The sequence below is a fragment of the Falco cherrug genome, chromosome 9 (assembly GCF_023634085.1).
Source record: "Falco cherrug isolate bFalChe1 chromosome 9, bFalChe1.pri, whole genome shotgun sequence".
Classification (NCBI taxonomy): domain Eukaryota; kingdom Metazoa; phylum Chordata; class Aves; order Falconiformes; family Falconidae; genus Falco; species Falco cherrug.
Genome location: NC_073705.1, coordinates 46,360,780 through 46,382,649, shown reverse-complemented (window position 1 = coordinate 46,382,649; position 21,870 = coordinate 46,360,780). Strand labels below are relative to the sequence as shown.

The window sequence follows — 21,870 nt, the reverse complement described above, 5'->3', positions numbered from 1 at the left end:
GCTTTCCATCTTTGAAGGGTAGAGAATAATCAACCTTACCATTTTTTTTTGTAAAATTAGCAATAGCCCTTGCTCCTGTCTCTGTAGCTGCATGTATTGAGATGTGATGCAAGTACCAGTGTTCTGGGAGATGATGCCACATCCCTTAGCAAAAGAAAAAAAAAAAAAAAATATTCTGTATGCGCTTGTCTGTTGCACAATAAATAGAGGGGGACATCTCATGTCTGTTTGTAATTAGCCCCAAAGTAAACTGTTCTGTCTGCCTTTGGGGAAGTTCAAATCAATGATGACTTAAGATTGTTGTTATTAATATTTTAAAACTTTTAAACTGTTGGTTGCTCTGGGATTGGGCATGATGGGATGCAGTATTAAGTGGTCCCGTTCCTGATGTTTTATTCTTTAACCTGTATTGTCCAAAATGCAACATAGCAGGGCTCCCTAAATTAAGTTGTTGTTAGGTCTTCAGCCTTTTTGTGTTATTCCTGAAATCAGCTTAAAGACTTAGTGAAAAATCTAGGTCAGCAATGTATGTAGTCTGTTCCTAATAGGTGCAGAACTTACATTATAAGAAAGTTCTTATATTTCATTTGTTAATCCAAGTTTTTTTATGTACACAGATTTGGAATAGTGAATGAGGAAACATGAGTAGTTGAATACCATGTGAACTTAACCTGATGATTAGCTTAAATTTAAAAACCAGCTCTTAGGGCAGCTTTGAAAGTGAAGTTATAGAAGCAGTGTGTGCATTGACAACCACAGGTACAGTTACAACGACCTGAAGTGCTTGTGTTCGTGTGCTGCGCAGGAGTGGTTGCAGTGGTGTTAGATGACCTGTGGCAACATACTCATATGCTTGAAGGAAAGCATGGCACTGTGAGTACTAGGCTCCTATAAAATGAAAAAGCGTGGTGCCTGAGAATTCCCCTAAGGGACACATCTGCCCCCTGTTTCGTGATCCTGTTAAGGAGATGAAAGCGACAGAGCAGATGGCAACTTCTCTGCTAAGGAGACTTTCTGGTGTGGTTTCTTTAAGTATCTGGACTGTCAGTACTCTGAGGTTTTTTTTGTTGTTTGTTTTTTGGGTTGGTTTGTTTGTTTGTTTGTTTTTACCTCCAAGCAGCAGAGAGACAATGAGATCTGATGCAGCCTTCAAAATGCACCTGTCTTCAGCTTGTGAACTACCCTGGAGCCTCAGCAGGATCTCGGACAGCACCTCTTGCACCCCTGCCTCCACCAGCTGCACTTTCAGAGAATCTGTAGAGATCACAGTAAAAGCACACTAAAGCTTCTTGGGTCTTTGAAGTGTTTCAAACTAGGAAGCTAAATCCTTGAACTTTAGCCAGTGTTTTTTTCAGACGTAGTCACTGTTTTGGTTTTATTTGTAAGGAGCGTTCTGGTGGTAGGATAACACCAAGGCAGAATTGATCTCTGACATTTCTTGTATTACTGGTCATGGGTTTTCTTTTCTTTTAAGATCTGTTCGGTTAACCGGACGTTTTTAGTGGATTCTTGTTGGTGCCTGTTACACCACTGCTTAGAACAGACATCTTCTATGCTACTTTGTTGTCATTTTTTTTTTTTTTTTTAATAAAAAGCAATCTGTCTAGTCTGCTTTCCTCTTAGCACCATGGAGAACATTGGTTTGAATCTGCTGTCTTATGGATCCGCTGAAACGGAATGGAATGCTGTGCTCTCTCTCCTTTCTTTTTTGCCTCACCTATTAAGCTTCAAAGTCCTTCTTAGGCCAGAATTTTGTATGTTCTTGTGTCTTATTTCCACTGAAGGGATTGCTGGTTCCATTAGTAGGATCCCATGGCAAACACTGAACCTGGGGCTGAAGCTAAGTGCCAGCACCCAGTCTCCCCGCATTCCCCCAGGCTGAAAGGAGCCTTACCATTTTCTGCAAGTGCTTGCAGGACGTCAAACACAATTTCTAACCTCTCATGGTTCGCTGCTCTTCTCAGTTGTCTCACCAGCTGTTCAGCAATGTTGGTCTTGCTTAGAGCTTCCTTGGCTGTATCTGTGTATTTGATAAAGTCAGGATTTGGAATGTTTATCTGATTAAATGTTGAAAGCATATCTCCCTATATTCTGAAGTGATTAGACATACTTTGGTCTTGAATGTTTTTTCTGTTCTTATAGACACTTCAGTCCCTTTGGACAGCACTGAGATAGCAAAACTCTACTCCATCCCTTCTTCCCCCCACTTTCTTTAACACCATTTTTGTGTAATTCCTGTAGCTGTGACTTTATAACAGCTTTCAAATTAATCCTGGCTTAATTTCACTGACTTTTATGAATCCATCTGTAGTATGATTATTTAATACATCAAACTGGCACATGCTACTTGGCTGTAGTAGTACATTTTTTGCCTCTATTAGATGCATCTAGTCTTGCTGGGATCCTAAATATCTACAGGATGTATGTTAACAAAAAAATTTTTTTTTCTTTGGAAGCTTGCTGGTATCTGATATAGTACAGATTTGGATGGAGTATGGTATTAAGTAATGTGAAATCTACAAAGGACAGACCTCACTGGAGGATGATGTGACAGTGTGGTACCATACCCACTTCCCTGCCTCTCCCTCCCCCTAAATGCAGGCAGCAGTAAATCAAATTGTCGTTAGACCATATACGAAGCGTGGTAATAGTTTTCTACTTGGTCTTTTTCTTCTGTCACAACTTGTTTAAAGTGAGGTAGATGTATTTTAAATCAGTGAGGACACCTTTGGTTTGAAAATTGCATAAATGAAAAGGGAAACTGTTTCATTAAGGTATACAAACTTAATAATTAAATAAAATTTTAATAAATGAATACTTAAGATACCATATCTGACATAGCTGAAACTGCCAATTTATTACATAAAGTTATGCCCTCTGTACTTTTTTCTGGGTCAAAACTTGTCTCTTAAATCTTAATTGTGTTAATAGAGTACCTGCAATAGCTGGTACTCCAGGAAAAATACAAAGCATCCAATACAGATACGGTGGCCAGTCCCTGATTAGGTATCAGTAGTGTTTAAAAAAAACAACCAAAACCCAAATCAACCAACCAAAATAACCCCCAAACCAAAACCCCTCCCCCAATAACCCAACAACAACAAAAAAAAGAAACAAAAAAACCCAAAACAAAACAAGACAAAAAACCCCCAGAGCAAAAACCTGTGGGTGTTCTGCATATACATAGAAAGGCAGTGACAGTGTGAAGATGATATTTTACTTGAAGATACGAAAACATTTACTTACCAAGGTCTGCGAGATTGCATAAGGCCAGTAGATCAACGTGGACAAGGGGTTCACTGTCTGCATAATCAGTTAATATTCGGACTAGCGATGTGGTTACTCCTGCCTTCACCAGCTCTTCCTGAAGATCCCCTGGTAACAGTAAGCGTAGAGGTTAAAGGGGACCAATATATAGGGGACCCTTTTATAGGGGTCCAATTAGATCAGTAAAAAGGGTCCAGCTGAGATGGTTTGCAGCAATATAGTCTGGTTCTGTCACACACTGTTAGAATTTATACAGCTTTTGTGCTGTGGGTCTAAGTGAATGCATGTGTGTGAGAAATGCAGGTTCAGGGCAGTTTTGCTAAACCTCCCGGTTCTGCTTTGACTGAAGGAATTAAGCCACTGTAAAAATACATAAAGCCAACTGCACGAGCATCTCTATTACTACTACAGCTACTAATGCAAGTTCTGATGGGCTGTATCTGTTGGTGTGTACCTGAAAACTGAGTGAGGAACAGACAGTTGGCTTATTTCTCTCAGGGAATGGGAATCTCAGCCTTGTCCTGTGGATGCTTTTGTTCTGAAGGGCAGGGAGAGGGAAGGGACTGGAAACTCAGGATAAAGCATGGTCTAGTGACAGGTCTGCTTTCCGAGATCAGTAGTGTTTTGACTCAGAGCAAATGTCCATATACCTGCTTTTTGCATGTTAGAATTACTTTTTTTAAGGAAAAAAAATATTATTTGTAAAACAAGACACTTTACAAATACCTGGGCTATTACAAGAAATCACTGTGAGACAGACTGCTTTAAAGTTGATCCAGGGGAATCATCCTCTTTCAGTGTTTTGAATGCTAGCTGATCAGCATGTAGGAATGAAGAGTGGTTGAATTCAAGGTATCATTGGGATTTTTATGGGCTGATAAGGTTTCCAAGCAGGTGTAAATTCATGTCCCTTAAGGGAAGTCAGTGAAGTACAGTAAGTAAAAACTAATTTGATCCTGGTTTTAGTATACTAACTACAGTTGTCTCCACCCACATGTAGAGTTGCTGAGGAAAACACTGATAATCCATTTTCTTTTTGTAGTTTGTCTTGTAAAGAATGAAAGCTTAATATCTAAAATGACTTTAAGAATGCCAAGAGCTATGAAATACAAAGTTGGACAGTGGCTGCTTAACAGTATGGTGACATGGCTTTTGCAGCAGTGTCTTGCTGAGAACTAGTCAAACATGGATGATGGCATATATGACAGACTCCAGAAGGTACCTGAGTGCTGTTGCAGCATACACAATTGTAGGGAATCAGTCAGGGAATCGGTGAAGTTAATTTTTCTGTGATGTATTTATTGTTGTGTTAGAAATTATTAAAGCACATATCTTAAAGTCATAGTCATCTTGTTAAATCTATGCTGGGCCTGGTTCTGACAGAAGTGAAGCAGATTTGGAGTATGGCCATATGCTGTAGTAATGCTGGCTTTACGGTAGTTGCATGAGGCTTGCGTGTAATCATATGGGGAAGTTTTTTATAAAATTGCTGCAAATACACATAACTTGCAGGGGACCGGTAGAATCTATACAGTACCTATTATGCGAAGAATGCCGAGGCAAAACCATAGCTTTCTAGGTAAAGCTATGCAGGTCCATGCTAGAAAGGTAAGAGAAGGTAGGTCGAAGGTAGAAGGAAATAGATAGAAGGTACGGTGTAAAAAGTTCCATATTACCTCCAGTATGCATTAAATAATTTTGGTCAGTCTGGGGATTAAAGGTAGAAAAAGTCTTAATTTGTTGGGGCAAGTAAATGGAAAGGGTTTAAATCTTGAGACCAACAGGCAAGCTAGTGTACTGGCTTTATGGAAAAATCTGGAGCACAGAGATCTCCTATATGCAAGCAATGGTCCTCAGGGAGGACAATTCCTTGCAGAGATAAATATATCAGTAATGCTTTTTCTGAGTCTTTTAAAAAAAGTGCTTTGCTTTATAGACACTGTTATTACTCTGAAAGAAGACAAAACCATTCAGGATTTGATCCCAAGGCAGTTCTGCAAGATTAAGGTATATATGAGGCTCTGCTACTCTTGTACTTGCAGAGCAGTTTTGACAAAGATGTATTACTTTGAAGTCAAAAATATAGGGGGAAGCCCAGAGTTCTGGAGGTGTTTGGGATGCATTCAGCCTGGTGTCTGTGACCTGTGTAAACTGTATGTTTAACTGGAGGCTGAAGTACATTATGTGCTCAGGTCTCATAAAGCTGAGAGTTACAGGTTATAATACCTTAGAGCTAGGGAAAATAGGGTTCTGGCAAGTCCATACTTACGATTATCATAACAGATACGGCCAATAGCCCTCCCAGCATGCAGCAACATTTCTTGGTCTGTACTCTCCAGCAAAGGTATCAAAACTGGAACCAAATCTGCTTCAATACATGGTTTCTTCATTTCCTCTGTGTAGGTAAAGGAGAGGAACTTGTGGGGTTTTGCCATGTTGGAATGAAACAGTTGCAGTTAAGACCAGTAGCCGGTAGCCATGAAACAAAACTCAAGAGTGGAAACGTACAGCTAATGTGCTGTAATATGTCTTGTAGTAACACTTTAGTAGAACATACCATTCTTAGCTATCTCTGAAAGCACCTGGGCTGCTTTCACTGCACATCGTGGATTGCCCTTCAGGATTTTTGCCAATGTTAGGAAGATTCCGCTCTCTCTGAGTAGGCTGAGGGATCTCTGCTCTGTAAAGATAAGAGTGTTAACAATACCTGCAGTAGGTTTGCAGCTGTTTTATTTAGATGTTGTTTGTTTCCTAGAATTCTGAGTGGACGTCTGTGGGATCCAAGGTTCTGATTTAACAAGGTATTTGAAGGCTTAGTCTAAATATATGGAAGCAGTCATCTGCTTGAATTGCAGCAAGTGTAATTCCAGTTGATTATTCTGCCTCATGTGGAATTGAAGCACAGGTGGCAAAGCAAAGAGGAAGGCAGTTTCATCTTCTCTGACTATAAAAGGATGCTTGCATAAGGCATGGGAAGTAAGGGATTAAGACTATTCCTGAGGTATGGCCTAGCGATTCATTTTGTAGGTAGGCACATCTTCTTTTATTAGACCAGCAATGAGAGCAGTCAATTCCCTTAGCCTTTTTTCATCAAAAATATGGCTAATTGTCCTTAAGGTAGCAAATTACCATCTGCCAGGAGATCCAAATAAATGCAGGTTTATGTCATTTCAGGAGAACGTGCAGAGACCTTAAGGACTTTCTTATAAGGAAACTAGGAACTGCTTTTTTAAAATTCCTAACCGATAGGGTCACTCTAATTTAATCCTAGGAGTTTGTAGGAAATAAAATATTAACTTTGGAATTTCTCTGCAGCTTCAGGTGCTCTAGTGACTAGTAGCTTTATCTGGTCACAGGTTGATTTATGAGTATACAAAGAGAAAGGATAGCAGCAAAACAGGCTGAGGGCAGCTATATTTCCAGCAGCAGTCACTTGTAATACAGATTACCACAACAGATGAAAACCTTCAGTGAATGCTTTTGGATTGTGCAAAGGGTCAAACAGTGATCTGGAGTGATACTTAGCTGTCTTCAGTAAGAGCCAGCAGAATCCTGTTCAGACTTTCAAGGATTTGATCTTCAGCTTTTGGGTCATCTCCGCAGAGCCCAAGGTACTCCAGGTGCTGACTCAGGGTTTCTAAACAGAATGGTATAGAGAACTGTGGTGAGCCTGTATGGACAATATTTTTAGTTCTTTCTGGTATTTTTCAGTGACAATGGCTGACCGTAAGATCAGGTCCTGAAGGGTCCAGATCTAAATAGGCTCACTAAATAACTCGTTTAATCCAAAAGTGTGAGGGCAAAGGCTCCATCTGCTTCTTAGCACATAGCTCTTGTGCGGGTATAGACGTGCAGAGATAAATTACATCTGGAAGAATAAACCAACATATAAAGTAACTGTGGCAGAGTTTGAAGTGGGGAGGGGAGAGGAATAGTTAGAGAACCCAAATGGAGCCTGTGATTTCTAAGTGTCTCCTTACCCTAACCATAGCACTTGCAGTTCGATTACATGTGTATCTGGTCTGATAGTGGCCAGTAGCAGGCACTGAAAGAATGCAAGCATGAAACAGATACAGTAACATACTTCTCCCTTAGTTTCTGGCAACCTTGGCTTTTGGAAATGTGCCTTGTATTTACATCGATGCACTTGATACATTTTGATGGACTTGTATTCCATAATGTTTTTAATTGCCTATTTAAGATAATTCATACTTTTTATCTCCTTAGCACACTATGACATTAAGTTCCACAGTTTCGCTGTTGTAAAAGACAGGTACTTCATTTTGTTTTAAAATAGCTACCAAAAAGCTCAAAGCTAATAGCCTTTGAGTTTCTGTAGTAAGAGAAAGGAAAGATGCTTCACTATTTGCCTTTCCCATACTTGGCATGATTAAATGGATTCTTATTATAACCCTCCCTTGTAATTCTTCTGCCAGTTCATTTAACGTTTCCTCTACAGAAGCTTTGATATAACTTGTCTCAATCTTTCTCCAGTTCACTTTTATTTTTTTTATTTTTTTTTTAGGTGAGGAGCTAGAATTTGAAAGTGTTTTCAAGATATAGGTGGACTGGGATTAAGACAGAGATAGGGTTTTTCTTTTGTTTGTTTGTTTTTTCTTTTAATCCTTTGTCTATTTGAGGATGTGTTTTGTGCAGCTATTCACAATGACTTTCTGTCTTCTGGGCAGAGAGACTTAATTTAGATCCCCACCATGATTCATAATTAGGCCGTCTTTTCCCCATCTGTGTTCTGTATTTACAGACACTGAACTTGATGTGCCTCTCTGTCCCAAGTTATACAGGATGATAATATGTTTCTGCAACTGTCTGCAGTTCTTCTTAGCTGTGTACTCCAAATAATCCAAAACCTCTTCACCATTCGGCTATTTCTGGATTGTTTATGAATGTATTGAATGATGCAGGTTCCAGCAAAGGTAACCTCTAATAATTATGTCTCTCTATTGTGAAAGCTGTCTTTATTTTGCCCTTCAAACTTCATCAGATAACCTTATCTCTAACCCCAAGATAGCGTATATGATAAACCTTACTGAAAGGCTTGTAGAAATTGAAATGCATAGTTAATAGTATCTCCTTTATTCACCCTCTTGCCAGCTCCTTAAAAATACATTTAAAGCAAGAGAGGTTGAGCATTACTTGCCTCCACAGAAGTCGGAGACTCTCTCCTTTTTTTATCATATCTGTGTTTAGTAATTTTATACTTTACTATAATTCTGCAATTTACCTATGCAGATATCAGCTTACTGTTTTTAAATTCCTGCATTCCTTGCAACTGCTTTTGTAAACTCATGCCACCCTTAACTGCTTTCCACCCTGTTAATCCTGTAGTTGATTTAAATGGCGTTCTGCATATCACAGTCGGTGACTTGATGATTCATTTCTTTAATGCCTTAAACTCTGTGGAATAACATCCAGTCATGACAGTTGGTTACCGTTTCTTTTACTGATTTGTCCTAAATCTTCTGTCCTTTCAATCTGAAGGCTCCTCCATTTACTTCCTTAAAGTGAAAAGACCTGAAGTGGTTGAATGAATGTAAGAAATAATGTTGGGAAAACTGATGGCTGAAGTAGTTAATTATAGTAGAATATAATGTAAAGTGCTACCAAAACTGTAGTAAAATAGCATTTTACTTCACAAACTATTTCATTGAAAAAGATGAGTTATGAGTTTTAGTCTAGAAATTCTTCAGCCCAGGATTAATAATTCATACTACTTGTTGTTTGGTGGCTTCACTGTTTTCTCTTTTCTTAATGTGTCCATTGGTTAATGTGGTGTTGTTTTAAAAAGTAGAAGCCATGAATTTAGTGCATACAGGAATCTACTTCAGAGGAACCAGAAGTGTCTTGAGTTGTTTTGAAGAGAGGATGAATTAAAGGGAGGGAAGTAGAATGTAATTAAAGGCTGTTACTGTCCTTTGAGAAGAAAAATTATTTGGTTTAAAAAAAAAATCAAAAGCTGTTACTTAAGAAAAACAATTTTGGTTTTGTGCTTTAAACAAGATGCTGTCTGTAGAAAAATGAATGGATTCATCAGGTTAAAAATCTTTATGGGGAAGTGTCAATATTATTTTTTTTGATTAAGAAACTGAAGCTGTATGTGTTGATGTCTTGTGGAAAGGCTTTGTAGTTCAAAGTAACTGTCTTTTGTGGCCTCTTCAAAATCATGTGCTAAGGGCAACCCATGCATAAATTTGATGCGAGATCAATGGCTTTTTTAAGAAATAGATGACTTCAGATTTGTTGCCGTTTTCTTAATAAGAACAGGCTGAAAGCTCCTGGAGTATATGGAAATTAACCTTGTTGTACATCTTTTGACCTGCTTTAAAAAAATAATGTTTCCATTTCTGTCCACATTCTCCTGCCACAACTTGCTGAATAAATGATTTTTGCATGAATGAAACACATGGAGAAAACAGGGGGGGGTTGCAAGAAAAAAAAAAAAAAATCACCTGAGCAACCTGACAGTTGAATCAGCTTTGATCTTAAACTAGATCCAGTGGGAGTGGGCAGAAGGCTACAGTTGCTGGTAGAGCAACATCAAATAAGTTAGGATCCTGTGAGAATGAATTATTTGCTGAACTCTGACTTCGTCCTAATGAAGACCCAAAATGTGTTGGCATGAGGTAATACATTTAACTTGTAGTACTCTCTCCTCTAATTAGAACAGTAGTGATATTTGCAACTACGTTTCTGATACAGTTAGTATATATAGAAAGATGAAAAGGCAAATCGCGCACTCTAAGGTGGGGAGGTGGTTTTACAAATAGCAGGGAACAGGCTACATTACTGGTCACTTGTTAGGTTGGTATAGTGGTAATTAGAAATCCAGGTGCATTGTTATTTTTCCAGGGAATAGATCAGTAGAATAACACCATATGCATGATGACAAAGTCCTCATAAAATATCTCTCTGGTTACAGTCTGTAGTATTGTGAAATTAGTGCTATAAGCAGGAGACTCAACCAAGTAGCTGACTGAAGAGCTATTTTTATAAAAGTTTTGCAGGAAGGCAGTGTTTAACTGTAACACTCTTAAAATACTGAACCCTTTTCTTAGGTACTCAGAATTTCATCATGTAATTTTTGTTTTGTTTATAAAACTTGTTTTAAAACACGTTATAAAACGTGTTGTTTATAAAAACTTGATTAATTTTATTGACATGGCACTGATTCCTCAATACTCATTGCCTTTAAATCCATGCTTTTAAAGTGGAATTAAAGCAGACGTCAGAAGAGACAGTTATTTTTGTGGAGAGGCACACATACAGACTGTGACTAAAATTGTCCAGAGAAGGATATTTCTGTTTTGTGTAAAATTCTGTGGTGTTGACATTTTGTCTCATCCTGTGCTGGAACAGAATGTTGATGAGGTGGAACTTCAGGCAAAACAGAACAATTTGTTTCAGATTTCTTGCAAATGTGCTTCTCCCCCTGCCGCCGGGGGCTGCCTGGCATACTGGTCTGCTGCCCGGCAAGCTGGAAAGAAGCCAGCCAGGCTAGCGGGCTTGTTGGGCAGTGGGAGTGCCTGCCCGCCTACCTTCTGAGGAGGGTTTTAGCAGAATAAACGTTCCTAAGAAATATTTTGTTTGTTCTCTTGAATCAGCATTTTTATCAGAATATTGTTGATCAGCTTTAATTCACTGTAGAAATAGGGGAAATGGACTCGGGCTCTGTCCTGGAAAGCTCTAATTTTACATTTTCATTGATTACCTGCAGGGCCTGAATTTAAAAATCCCTGGAGACTGAAGTTCAAAAGGCTGCTTTTTTTTTTTTTTTTTTTTTTTTCTCTCCTTTACCTGAACGGTTAGGTTATTGTTTCACACATAAATCTGTGCATAAGCTACTAAATAAAGGCACAGAAACCAGACTTCCGCTGTGGGAGATGGTTTTGGATCATCTTGAGAGCAGAAACAACGCAGAAAACATTCTGGACCATGGAGGTTTCATCTGGCTTCTACAGTGGGGAAAGAACATGAGGTGTGAGCTCTTTGGATCCCTTGGACTATTGCTGTGCCAGTTCCTAGCACAAGTTTTGACCTATGAAGTCCTCAGGGACCTAGAGAGAAGGAATCTCACACATCTCTCTTATTCAGTGACTGATTATGCACTCCCTAAAACAGGAATGCCTTATCTGATTTTTTTTTTCTTCTCATTTTCTACCCTTTCACACGTGTAGGAACTATTTTGTGGTTTGGATTGTTTTGTTTGTTTGTTTGGTTCGTTTTTTCTAGAGGAAATATAGACCTTATGTTGCAATGCCAAGTGCTACATTTGCTGTCACTTATTACTGTTTGGATCCTGAGCAGTGTGAAGTCAGTATGATCCAGTCTGAGGGCTTGAAACAAATTAGTCCAGTTGAATGCAGAGTCTTGTGTGTCTGCTTTTTCTGCTGCCTCTTCCTTTAGTAATTTCACATACTAAACTTATTCTTCTGCCTCTTACCTTTAGTATATTTTAGATGATTCTTCTGTGGATTTTATTATTATTATTATTCAAAGCTGGAAAACAGGTTAATGTGATTTTCCAGAACATAAAGATGTGGTAACTGTTTACAGTATAGGTCCATTTGGCTCAGTGTAATGTCTCTTGTAATAGATGATTAAAAACCAGTAAAAGAAGACAGTACATATCCTTTCCCTGCTATGCTTTCTCAACTTTTAGTATTCAACTCCTTAGGGATTTTCTTTGCTGGAAGTTTCATCCTGTTTAATTGCACTTACATTCATGAAAGTATTTGTTTTGAGCTTGTTGAATTTAGCTTCCAGAACACACGTTAGTAATGAGTTCCACAAAGTAATTTTTGATTGAGAGAGAAAACAACACATTTTTATTTCTTGTCTCTGAAATCATTGTTCTCTTGTCTCTGATTTTCTGAAAATTGTATCACCAGGGCAGGGAGCACAAGTCTCCATTAAATGCATCCTGTGTAACAGCTGAGAGTAAGAGTCCATGCTGATAAACTGCTAGAGTTCTGCATGTCAAGAGTAGCTGGAAGGCATAAGAGGAGACCTGAAGAAACAAAACTTTCAAGTCATAATACTGGAAAATAGCTTTTTGGTCTGTCTAGCAGTTTAATAATAAACAAAATGAGAAGGTGACCTGCATTCATACTCATGTGGCTGCCTGCAAAATCATGTCACTGTAAGCCTCTGTTTTCTCGCAGTGTGTTTTTTAATGCTCTTCCCTGAAATAACAAAAATAATTCCTGGTCCATGTCAACACCCATATAAACCTATGGTAACAAATGTGCCTGTATGCTAAGTACAAGAATTAGCAATGGTAATAGAAGTAAGGCTCCAGGTCTCCTCATCTAAGAATGTGCTATTGTATTTATTTTATAATGAAACATAAAAAAGATGTAAATTGGAGATGGAGAAATCTAGAAGGGCTGGTCAGCATATGTGTCTTAAGAGCAAATAAAGCCTCCAAGGTGAAATACTTACATTCCTGCCGACTGTGAATGGTACAGCTATATGATTACAACAGTTCTGCTGTAACCAAGGGAAGCAAAAACTGCTGCTTTTGACTGTGGTGGCCCTACCAGGAAAGGGAGGAGAAAGGTACAATTCAATCTGAGGAAAGGTTTTTTAATTTCTCCAGTGGTGAATTATTGTATTCCATCTCTAGAAAGGCATGCAACTGTTTTGGGACAGGGCTGACTTACATGCTTTCCAATAGAACTATCTTATCTTGGTGCATGAAATAAAGTATTGGAAAAGAATAGTTCCTCCATCTCTTCAGACTTTCAAACCTATGGCAAGGAAATTGTCCTATAAATCAGCTAAGCTATTATCTATGTCTCCATGAAAAGTCACTTATGGCCATGCTAAAAGATACGTTTTGTGTCTTTGTCACTGCACTCAAGGGTGATGAGATGTAGGAGAAAAAAATCATTAGATTAAAAAGGAGCTGGGGAGAGACTTTAAAACCAATATCCTAAGGATGACAGGGGATATAATTATGAGCAGCTCATCACCTGACTTTTTTTTACACTTGTTTCTCTATGAAGTGTGGTTGATTACTCTTGTCTATTCTGTAATTGTAAAGATTTCACAATGAAAGTAAATTTTAAGGATTCCTTTGACGTTTTTAGCTTTTTCTGAATGGAAGTTACTTGACAGAAAACATCTGTGGACAAGAAAGGATTTCTACTTTGTGGACACATTGGCTTTATTAAAATTCTTAAATTAGAAAAGCAGAATTTTTTTTTTTCTTTAAATACTTTTGAAAGCTTGAGACGGTGTTTTAATTTGTGGTTCTCTTGGTGGATGTTCACTGGAATGTCCTTGATTTAATTAAGCTGAACTGAGCTTAAGGCTCGATCCTATGTGTATGGCAGCATGGGGATGAAATCTAAGATGTTGTTTGGAATGGCACCTAACACTAACTCTAAATTAACCGGGACAGTCCTGTAGTTTATGATCATGTGGGGCATATATAACCTTTCTGCCTTGCCCCTGCACCCTGCAGCAACCTCCTCCAAGGAGGAAAAGGGGTAGGAATTAGATGGCTTGTAGAGGTTGTCCTAGAAAACTGGAGCCATGTTGCTATCTGGGAATTGAAATATTTCCTCCTGCCCTCTCAGAATCTGAATATTCTCTTATCCGGGTTTAGACTAAAGGTAAATATTCTCATTGTTAATGGACAAATATGTACAGTTTCTAAGCGCGTTTTAAAAATGCCAGTTGCCAAAGACTAAAAAGATAGATGAAAGCCCAGTGTATTGTCCACAAAAACTAGCCTTTGCCCATTGCTTTTGCAACCTTTCTGGACTGCGTTGACCCATACTGAACTCCTCTGAGCATTGTTCAGTGGCTATGATCCTGTAGGATGCGCCTTTGAACTTTTTACTATTCAAAGAACATGAGAATGCAGCGAGTTTTTAAGGAGATTTTGATTGTTTAGCCTGAGCTGCAGGTGGAAGGGATGATAAAAACAGGAATTTAAGCCTGACTGGCTAGTACTTACACTAACGTTCTCTATTAATCTCAAGGATTTAAGAAAGCTTTCTATAATCCATGTCTAAAATTCTCTTAATTGTCATAGATCAGCCAGGACAGCCACAAATACTCTTTCTTTACATGCTGTAATGTGTGGCATTATTTATTTTTTTTAAAAAAAGAGGTAAAGAATAATAGGATATTACCTAGTGGTAAAGTAGAAAAAGAAAATAGATGTAGAACACAAATGGGTCAGTATCTGGCTGCCATGGCTGGATATTGAGTGTTGAATTTTTAATGCCTGAGCACCAACCATTAAACAGAAGAGCATTGCAAGGGGTTGGGGAGCAGCAAGTATTAGAGGGAGTTCACTATGGTGTCAGTATGTCTACAAGATGTGCATCAGCTGGCCTTAGACTGTTCCTTACTCTCCCAGCTGCTGATCACCACCACACTCAGCATTTACTTCTGAAGGGCTCCCTACTGTCCGTCTGCTGCTTGGCCTGCAGTTTGTCCGGAAATCTTAGTTCTCCTTTGGCCTTTGATGTCAGGTTTGTTTTCAGGCATGTTCAGAGAGGGGTATTAGAAAACAGATGGGTGGACAGAGGGGTTCGCTTCTGAGCACGCGTTTTACTAACAATATGATTGCATTGTGTGGTAGGAGACAACTTCATCATATGGTTGAGAGTATGCTGATGCAGGAAGGCATTTAAATTTTATCCTTTGAGAACCTGTGCATAGTTTTAACTTAAGAAAAACAAAAGTGAGCAAAGAACTTGAAAATTTAGGCAGTTAAAGGAGATCTAGAAATATTGGATTATTTGGATGGGAATTACATGGTTGAAGCTGAGAGTTTCACAGTGCAATGACTGAAGTATAAAGTTGTAAGTGCCTGAACAAAGGCTTTTTTCATTGTTAACAGCAAGAGACTCAGCCATGTTTCTCATGATGGGAAGATTGTATTTGCAGAAATTTGCAGTGGAGAAATTCAGGCTCAGAGGAAGGGGCCCTGGTAAAAGGGGGTACTGATATTCCTTGTGGTAACACACATCAATACGCTGTTGATGGTGAGAAAAATAGCAATTGATTGTGAAATGGAGATTGATTGGGAGGAGGAAAACAACTTTTCCTTGGCAAATTTATTCTTGGATAACTGAATTCCACCAAGGAGGGAATACAGGAAAGGGGGGGGGAGGGCAGGGGGGAGGTAGGGGTAGAAAGCAGTTCCTGCTGGTCTGTGGCTTACGCTGTGCCCTGTGGAGTCATCAAGAAAAATGCTGGAGAACCCTGACTGAAAACAGATAAGAGGAAAAATATGATTATCCTAGGATTAACCTAAAACAGGTCAGTGAGATAAGTCGGAAGAAAGCCAGCCGAGTGCAGTCAGGGAGAACATATGTGCTGAAGAGATGACCCGTAGCATGAAAAGCTGCTTAATCATATTCTGCTAAACTTAGTCCTTTTTTGAGGGATGGAGAATAGGAATAAAATTCACTTTAGCGTAAAGGAATCAAAATGTTTTAAACTTGTGTAGAAGTATGCGCCATTTCACGTGCCTGGTAATTTAACTGTGACACTTGGTGCTTATGGAATAGGCCTGTTTGACAGGTGACAGCTTCACAGGCTAATGCAGAGCCTGAGCTCCCAGATGCTTTCCTTCCTTATGCAAGGGAAGGGGAACGCCAGCTTTCGGGTTTAGAAATCAGACTTGCAAGAATAGGAACGAATGTACTATGCTCAAAAGGAATGAGTAATGCACCTAAAATTACTTTCCTCTTCTGTGAGCAACAGTTTGGGTCATGTTTTCAGGTTTTTCTTTGTAAACAACAGGTCAGGAAACTTTCTGGTTTAAATGAAAGTTCAGCTTTTTCCATAGCTGTTTAGTTCCAGAAGGTGTTGATTTCACCAAGTATTGTGAAGCACAGGGGTAAATTGTCAGAGCTGGCAAAGCTACATGCTGACTAGGACAATGTGAGCAGCAAAGTAATCAGAAAAATTGTGACAGCTGGGTATAAATTGACTGACTTATGGAAATGAATGAAATCCCTCTGCCTTTCTTGCTCACTGGAGATCTGGTTTTCTGCATTTTCTTGTGAGTGATGTTGCCCTCTAAAAGTACCTTTGATCACACGGTTAATATACATCTTAAGCATAGATCTTTTATATGATAGGCTTGCTATTTGCTCACATTCTGTAGTTCTGCTGCACAAAAGGAATTAAAGGAACCCTTCCCTTTGGTCATTATGTGTGTATGGGGAAGTAGGCCGTAGTTTCAGCCAAATAGTGTTCAGTCTAATTTCCCTGGCTCCCTAAATTTAGCTTGAAGAGCTGTCAGTGGAGGAAAAACCAATTAGACTCCATAGCAGAGAAAACACTAATTTCCGTTGGCTGACAACTCCTACAAGGGGTTTTTCAGCCAAGTAAAAGATCAGCTGTGAAAAAATAAGCCATTGTGCTGGTATCAAAGCATCAGCCCAGTCCTCAACTATCCCTGCTAAACAGTCATATGCGTTGTCGTAAGAAAAGCTGTTGACAGGTGTAGGAGGTAGACTGCGGAATGGTGGGCTGGATAGCTGGGAAGATGTGCCATCCCTCAGCTCCAGCTGTCTGCTGCCTCTGCAGTGAAGCAGAAAAGTCTCATCCCTGGCCATGGCAGTGTGTGTAATCCCGTTCTCCGCAGGGACTTGTTGCAAAGCCAGCTGGTTGATTGCAGATGTTTTGGTTGGTGTACAGGTATTGCTGGAGCACGGCAATGCACAACTGAAACCAGAAGGCGTGTTTGCAGTGGAGAGAGCATCACCAGGTAGACTCCAGGGAGTAGGACTGGCTCCAAACAGTGGCAACCCATCATGTGGCGTGGCTGGCAGAGCAAGGAGGCCCCACCAGCACGCCCGGTAGCGTGGGAGCTACATGGACAGATGATAAGTTATGAGGCACATTCAATTATTGGATTCCACCTAAACAGGCACAACACAAAGGTCTTACAGTCCAGACTAAAACTCCTGAACTCTAGGGTTTAATTAATTACTGTTGTCTGTGCAAGGGAACTCACAGGCCCGAGCGTTTGTCTGTTCCACTTCTGTGTGACAAATGCTGTTTGAGGTGGGTGTATCATGTAAATTTAGGAGGCTATAGTACAAAGCTACGTTGTCAGACTTTTAAGGGGCATTCCTTTCTTCTTTGCTTTCTGGTACAGTGCCGAAAAAAAGAGTATATTTCTAGATTCTTGAAAGGACAGAGCTTTTGTCTGCAACTCCTCCTCCACCTATCTTGTCCATGCTAACTGCTTGTTCCATTTTCCACTCAAGATCTGGAGAAAAGCCGCTGGGAGGAGGATCTTGTCTCTGCACTGTTGAGAAGGCTGTTACACGATCTATGGTGTAGTTAGTGAGGCTCTTGACTAATCTGAAGTTTCCAGAATAAAGCAGACTGTAGTGGGAACTTGCATAAATTCTGGCAACTTTTCCTGTGGGCACTGTCTGAAGCTTTTGTAGTGCTCAGTATTATAGTGTCAATCCAGACGTGTATTTGACCTGTTTATAACTTCATAGGGATGGGAAGATCATCCTTGGAAGATAGCCTCAAGGTTGATTCATGATGGACGTGCTAGGATTATTTTTTTCCTAGTTAGTGGAGGGTGTGTGTGGCTATTTTTGTGCAGTAGAAGATACCTCATACTGAAAAGAGGATCATTCTGAGGTCTGACACATAGTTTAAAAATTATGGCCTTACGAGATCTGTCAGTGCTTAATACAAGTAACCTGTTGCTGCAGTATATAACCTATATTTTAGTCCTGTGCTCCAAAACCTGAGTTGCTCAGCAGAATCTGCTCATCGGTACGTCACTTTATCAATGCCTATAAAGTGCTACTTCAGTGCTTGTTCCCAGTGGAGCAAGAAGGATCAGATTTAAAGGTATGTAGACAAGCACAGGTGTCCTAATGCTTTTGAAAATTCAATTTGGGTAACTTTTTTGTTTGTTTTGAAAGGAAGCAGGCTTATATAGACTGACATCTTGGAAAAAAAACCTGGTTGTATCAATGAAATAAATTCAATAAAGCAGTTACCCCACAATCAGTTCTAAAGCATTTTAGACAGATTTAATGGCTACAATAGCTCCAGCCTGCACAAGATGACATGAATGACTTCTGTCTTGGGTGTCTTTTCTGGGCTGAATATTGCAATGAGGTTTTAATGCACAAACTTCTGTTTATGTAACACACTATACGAGCTTTTTTGACAGTGCCTAGAACTATCACATTCAAAAATCTTTGCAGGTTCTTTCACTTCTGTTTGCCTGGAAGAAATGCTTACAGTCGTTAGAAATTATCTAAGTCAGTGTTTTAATATTGAAGTGTATAGGAGGGGATTTGGAGAAAGGAGAAAAGGAAGAGTTTAATAAAGGGGGGAAGGAAGTGTCTGCACACAAGTCATAACATTCTTTTGCTGTGGTGAGCTTGTGCATTTTTAAGTACTTTGTGACTAATTTCTTCTTATTGTTCTACTTTTTCTTGCAAAGTTAAAGAATGATGAAATGCTTTTCATGAAATAGTTTTGGGTTGCTAAATGTTTTGACAAATGGGTTGAACAGTGCTGATCAGAAAAATTTATTTGTGATATTTCTTACTGCCTTAAAGGTGAATTATTCTATAATCTGTAACATGGGCTAATTTCTCTTAAATGGATAAGCATTTCCTTTTTCTTTCTGGAATTGGTGTCATTGAAGGAGTTTCTAGATGTATTCCAGTAAAGGTGAGCAACTTCTATTCCCAAATACTTTTAAAGTAAACAGAACAATAATTTTACATTTCAGTCTATAAGGGGCCCTAGGAAAGTCCCCACACCAGTTTACAAACAGGAATTATGCTGTCATAATACTTTTACTGGACTGAGTCCTGAATGAAGTAATTTTTCTGTATGGATTTTATTTTAAATATGCTCTTCATTAGAAAGTAGCTCCCCAAAAAAGTGGATTTTGTTATTAGAATAGTGAGAAGAGAATTCAGTTTTTTCCAAGTGGCACTATATTGTATTTCCTTAATGTAGCCTTTTCAATGAAGGGGAAGGGGATCCCAAAGCACAGAAATGATAGTTTAAAATGAATGGGTATTAAAAGTTACTTGGACCATCACAGAGCAAAAGAACACTAACAACAGTGGGAATAAGCACTTTTAGCCACAATCAACAAATATTTCAAAAGAGTAAGTCTTCTGAATGGAACGTTTGGAAAGCAGGACAGGTACACATAAACTATGTAGGAGTAGGAGAAGAAACAATCCACAAAGTTTAGTTATCTCTACCTGAATCACACTAGAAAGTCAGTCCTACAGCAGTAATTCTGTATAAATTGAGCTGGTTTAGCCAGAAGCGGTGCCTGTGTAATACTGGTTTAGTCCACCTACATCTTTTGTCCATCTCTCTGACTGCTTAAGGTGCTTTTAAATTAAATTTAAACCTGCTTTTTTATCAGTGTTCCGAAACTATTGAGATGTTTAACTTCACTTGAATAATTACTTAATTGACTAGGAGGGTGATTACTCTAAGTAGCTGCTCAGTTGTTATACTCAGACAAATTATTTCACCTTTAAACATGTTGAGTAATACTAAGATTAGTTCCACTGATGTCATGAGATCTAATTGTGGAGTAAGTTACCATTATGTGAATGAAGGTGGAAGGCTGAACCCTTTGATCCAGTTACCTGATGCCTTGGAATGATCTGGAGAATAGTGGAAATAAAATCTCAAAGGTGTATTTTAAATCCACTGTGAATGTCATTCCTTTCGTGTGGCGTGGTCATAAAGCTGGAGTGTAAGCCCTTGGTTATGTAGGCCTAGAGCTGAGTCATAGAGAAACATATTCAAAGGCCGGCCCGCTTCAATGCAGCTGTTCAGTAGCACTTGACAAAATGCAGACCTGTTTGTGCGCAGCTTCGCTTTGATGTGTGTTGTACTGTCAATAGAGCGTGATGAATTTTAGTTCCCTTCAAAATACTTAAATTCATGAGTACTCACATTTTTCCAGTGCTTTAAGTTCATTTTTCATTGCTATTCTCATAATTTTCTAGTGATCTTTAAACAAACCTTAATTTTCATATGACTTTTAAGTGTTACATATTGTTTGAAATAAGACACACAAGAATTTCAGGTCACCTATAATACTGCATTTGTCATAGAACTACACTTCTAATGATCCTAAATTAGTTTTCTATTTCTATACATTTACAATTCCTATATGGGAGAAAATTAATCACGTTAGAGATCATATCTATCTATAGTTAACAAGAGCTTTACTTACCCATAAAAGCTGTAGCTCTCCAGAATGGGGACAATAAAGAATAGCTGATCTGTACTGTGAGCCTTTGTCCTTCCCAGCTAGCAAGCTGTGAATACGAGGGGATATTTTATAGCTTTCAAGCTGATGAGCAGCCCACAGCATGCTCACTCTCTTCTGTCTTTTTCTGTGACCCTGCTCTTCAAATGCATCTAATACTCTGTAATTACTTAATCCTCCACTGTTGCTTGTGTTTCCAGTTCTTAGATGTCATTAACAGCAATGGAAACACAGTAATTATCATGCTGGGAGAGAATCTTTCAGATCTTCAAAATAATTTATATTGAATTTCCTTCTATTGTCATTCAGAAGAGTGATTGTTGAATCTAACGAGGGACAGATTTCTAAGAGAGACCAGATCCTTCATTGGCATCTAGGTACACCAGCCAGGTTTAAAAAGTGTTTGGCTCCTAGAAGCTACTTCTATAAAGTCTAGCCAAACTATATCGATGCCTGAATCTTGCCTGATGGGTGCTGAGTTCTTGAGAAAGCCTGATGCAAGCTCATCTTACTCTGCTTCACACTCACCTTTCAAGTTTATGTAGCTGAGACAAATGGGAGCGCTCTTTTCCATAAAAATAATGCTAGAGCCTGAAGCTGTGATCTCTGGCTTACTATTATTTTATCGTGGTGTGGTTTTGTTTTTGGTTTTGTTTTTTTTTTAGTAATTTTTTTTTTGGTAGTTATTGAAAAAACAATGCTGTTTTTTGAACAGTAGTTAAAAAAATGTACACATTTTCTGTTGCCTTTTTCAGCCCACTTTATCGGAGAGTTGAACCTCTAACAAATAAGAGCCAGTTATATGATGGCTTACGAACTATGTGCTGTGTTCTGTTCAGGACGCATGACAACCCCCTAACGCTGCTGCAGCATGAGTTAGAGGAACCACTGTCTGCCAGTTAATACTATTTAAAGATTGTTCCAGTAAGCAGATTGAGCTTCCCAGTATGGTGCTGCCTGGCCACGGCTGTGTATCGCAGTGTTTGTGGTAGTAACAGTGGGCTCCAAATCTGTAGTGTTCTAAAACTTTGCTGCACTGTGGAGCTATAATCGCTATGGTGATTATAACACTGGAGGGAGCTTAAATTGCTGACTCTTAAAGATAAAAAGCAATCTGATAATGAGTTTGGAGCCTGCGGATCCTGTTAAGGAGGATGGGACATTTTACTGACTCTTGCTAGATAATTAAAAAGCTGGTCCCTTTGGCTGGGCTTATGGAGAGGGAGGGGAAGCTGAATGCTTTCAGGATTTTTTTTTTCCCCCAATCCTAATGACATGTTTTGCAAAATTGCAAATGAATTGGAAAAGTCCTAAGG

At 39.0% G+C, this 21,870-nt stretch overlaps 1 protein-coding gene across 1 annotated transcript in view; it reads right to left on the bottom strand.

Moving 5' to 3' along the window:
* The window catches only part of LOC102047268 (rap1 GTPase-GDP dissociation stimulator 1-like), a 34,226-nt gene extending 13,527 nt beyond the window's left edge, over positions 1–20,699 (bottom strand). Inside the window, exons 1-7 of the mRNA XM_014286880.3 lie at positions 20,519–20,699; positions 6,794–6,904; positions 5,825–5,947; positions 5,537–5,662; positions 3,247–3,375; positions 1,895–2,020; positions 1,111–1,254 (exon numbers count right to left, since the gene is read on the bottom strand). Coding sequence (XP_014142355.3) covers positions 1,111–1,254; positions 1,895–2,020; positions 3,247–3,375; positions 5,537–5,662; positions 5,825–5,947; positions 6,794–6,904; positions 20,519–20,522 — 763 coding nt within the window. The 5' untranslated portion in view covers positions 20,523–20,699. The remainder of the gene's footprint in view (positions 1–1,110; positions 1,255–1,894; positions 2,021–3,246; positions 3,376–5,536; positions 5,663–5,824; positions 5,948–6,793; positions 6,905–20,518) is intronic.
* Between the last annotated feature and the right edge of the window lie 1,171 nt (positions 20,700–21,870).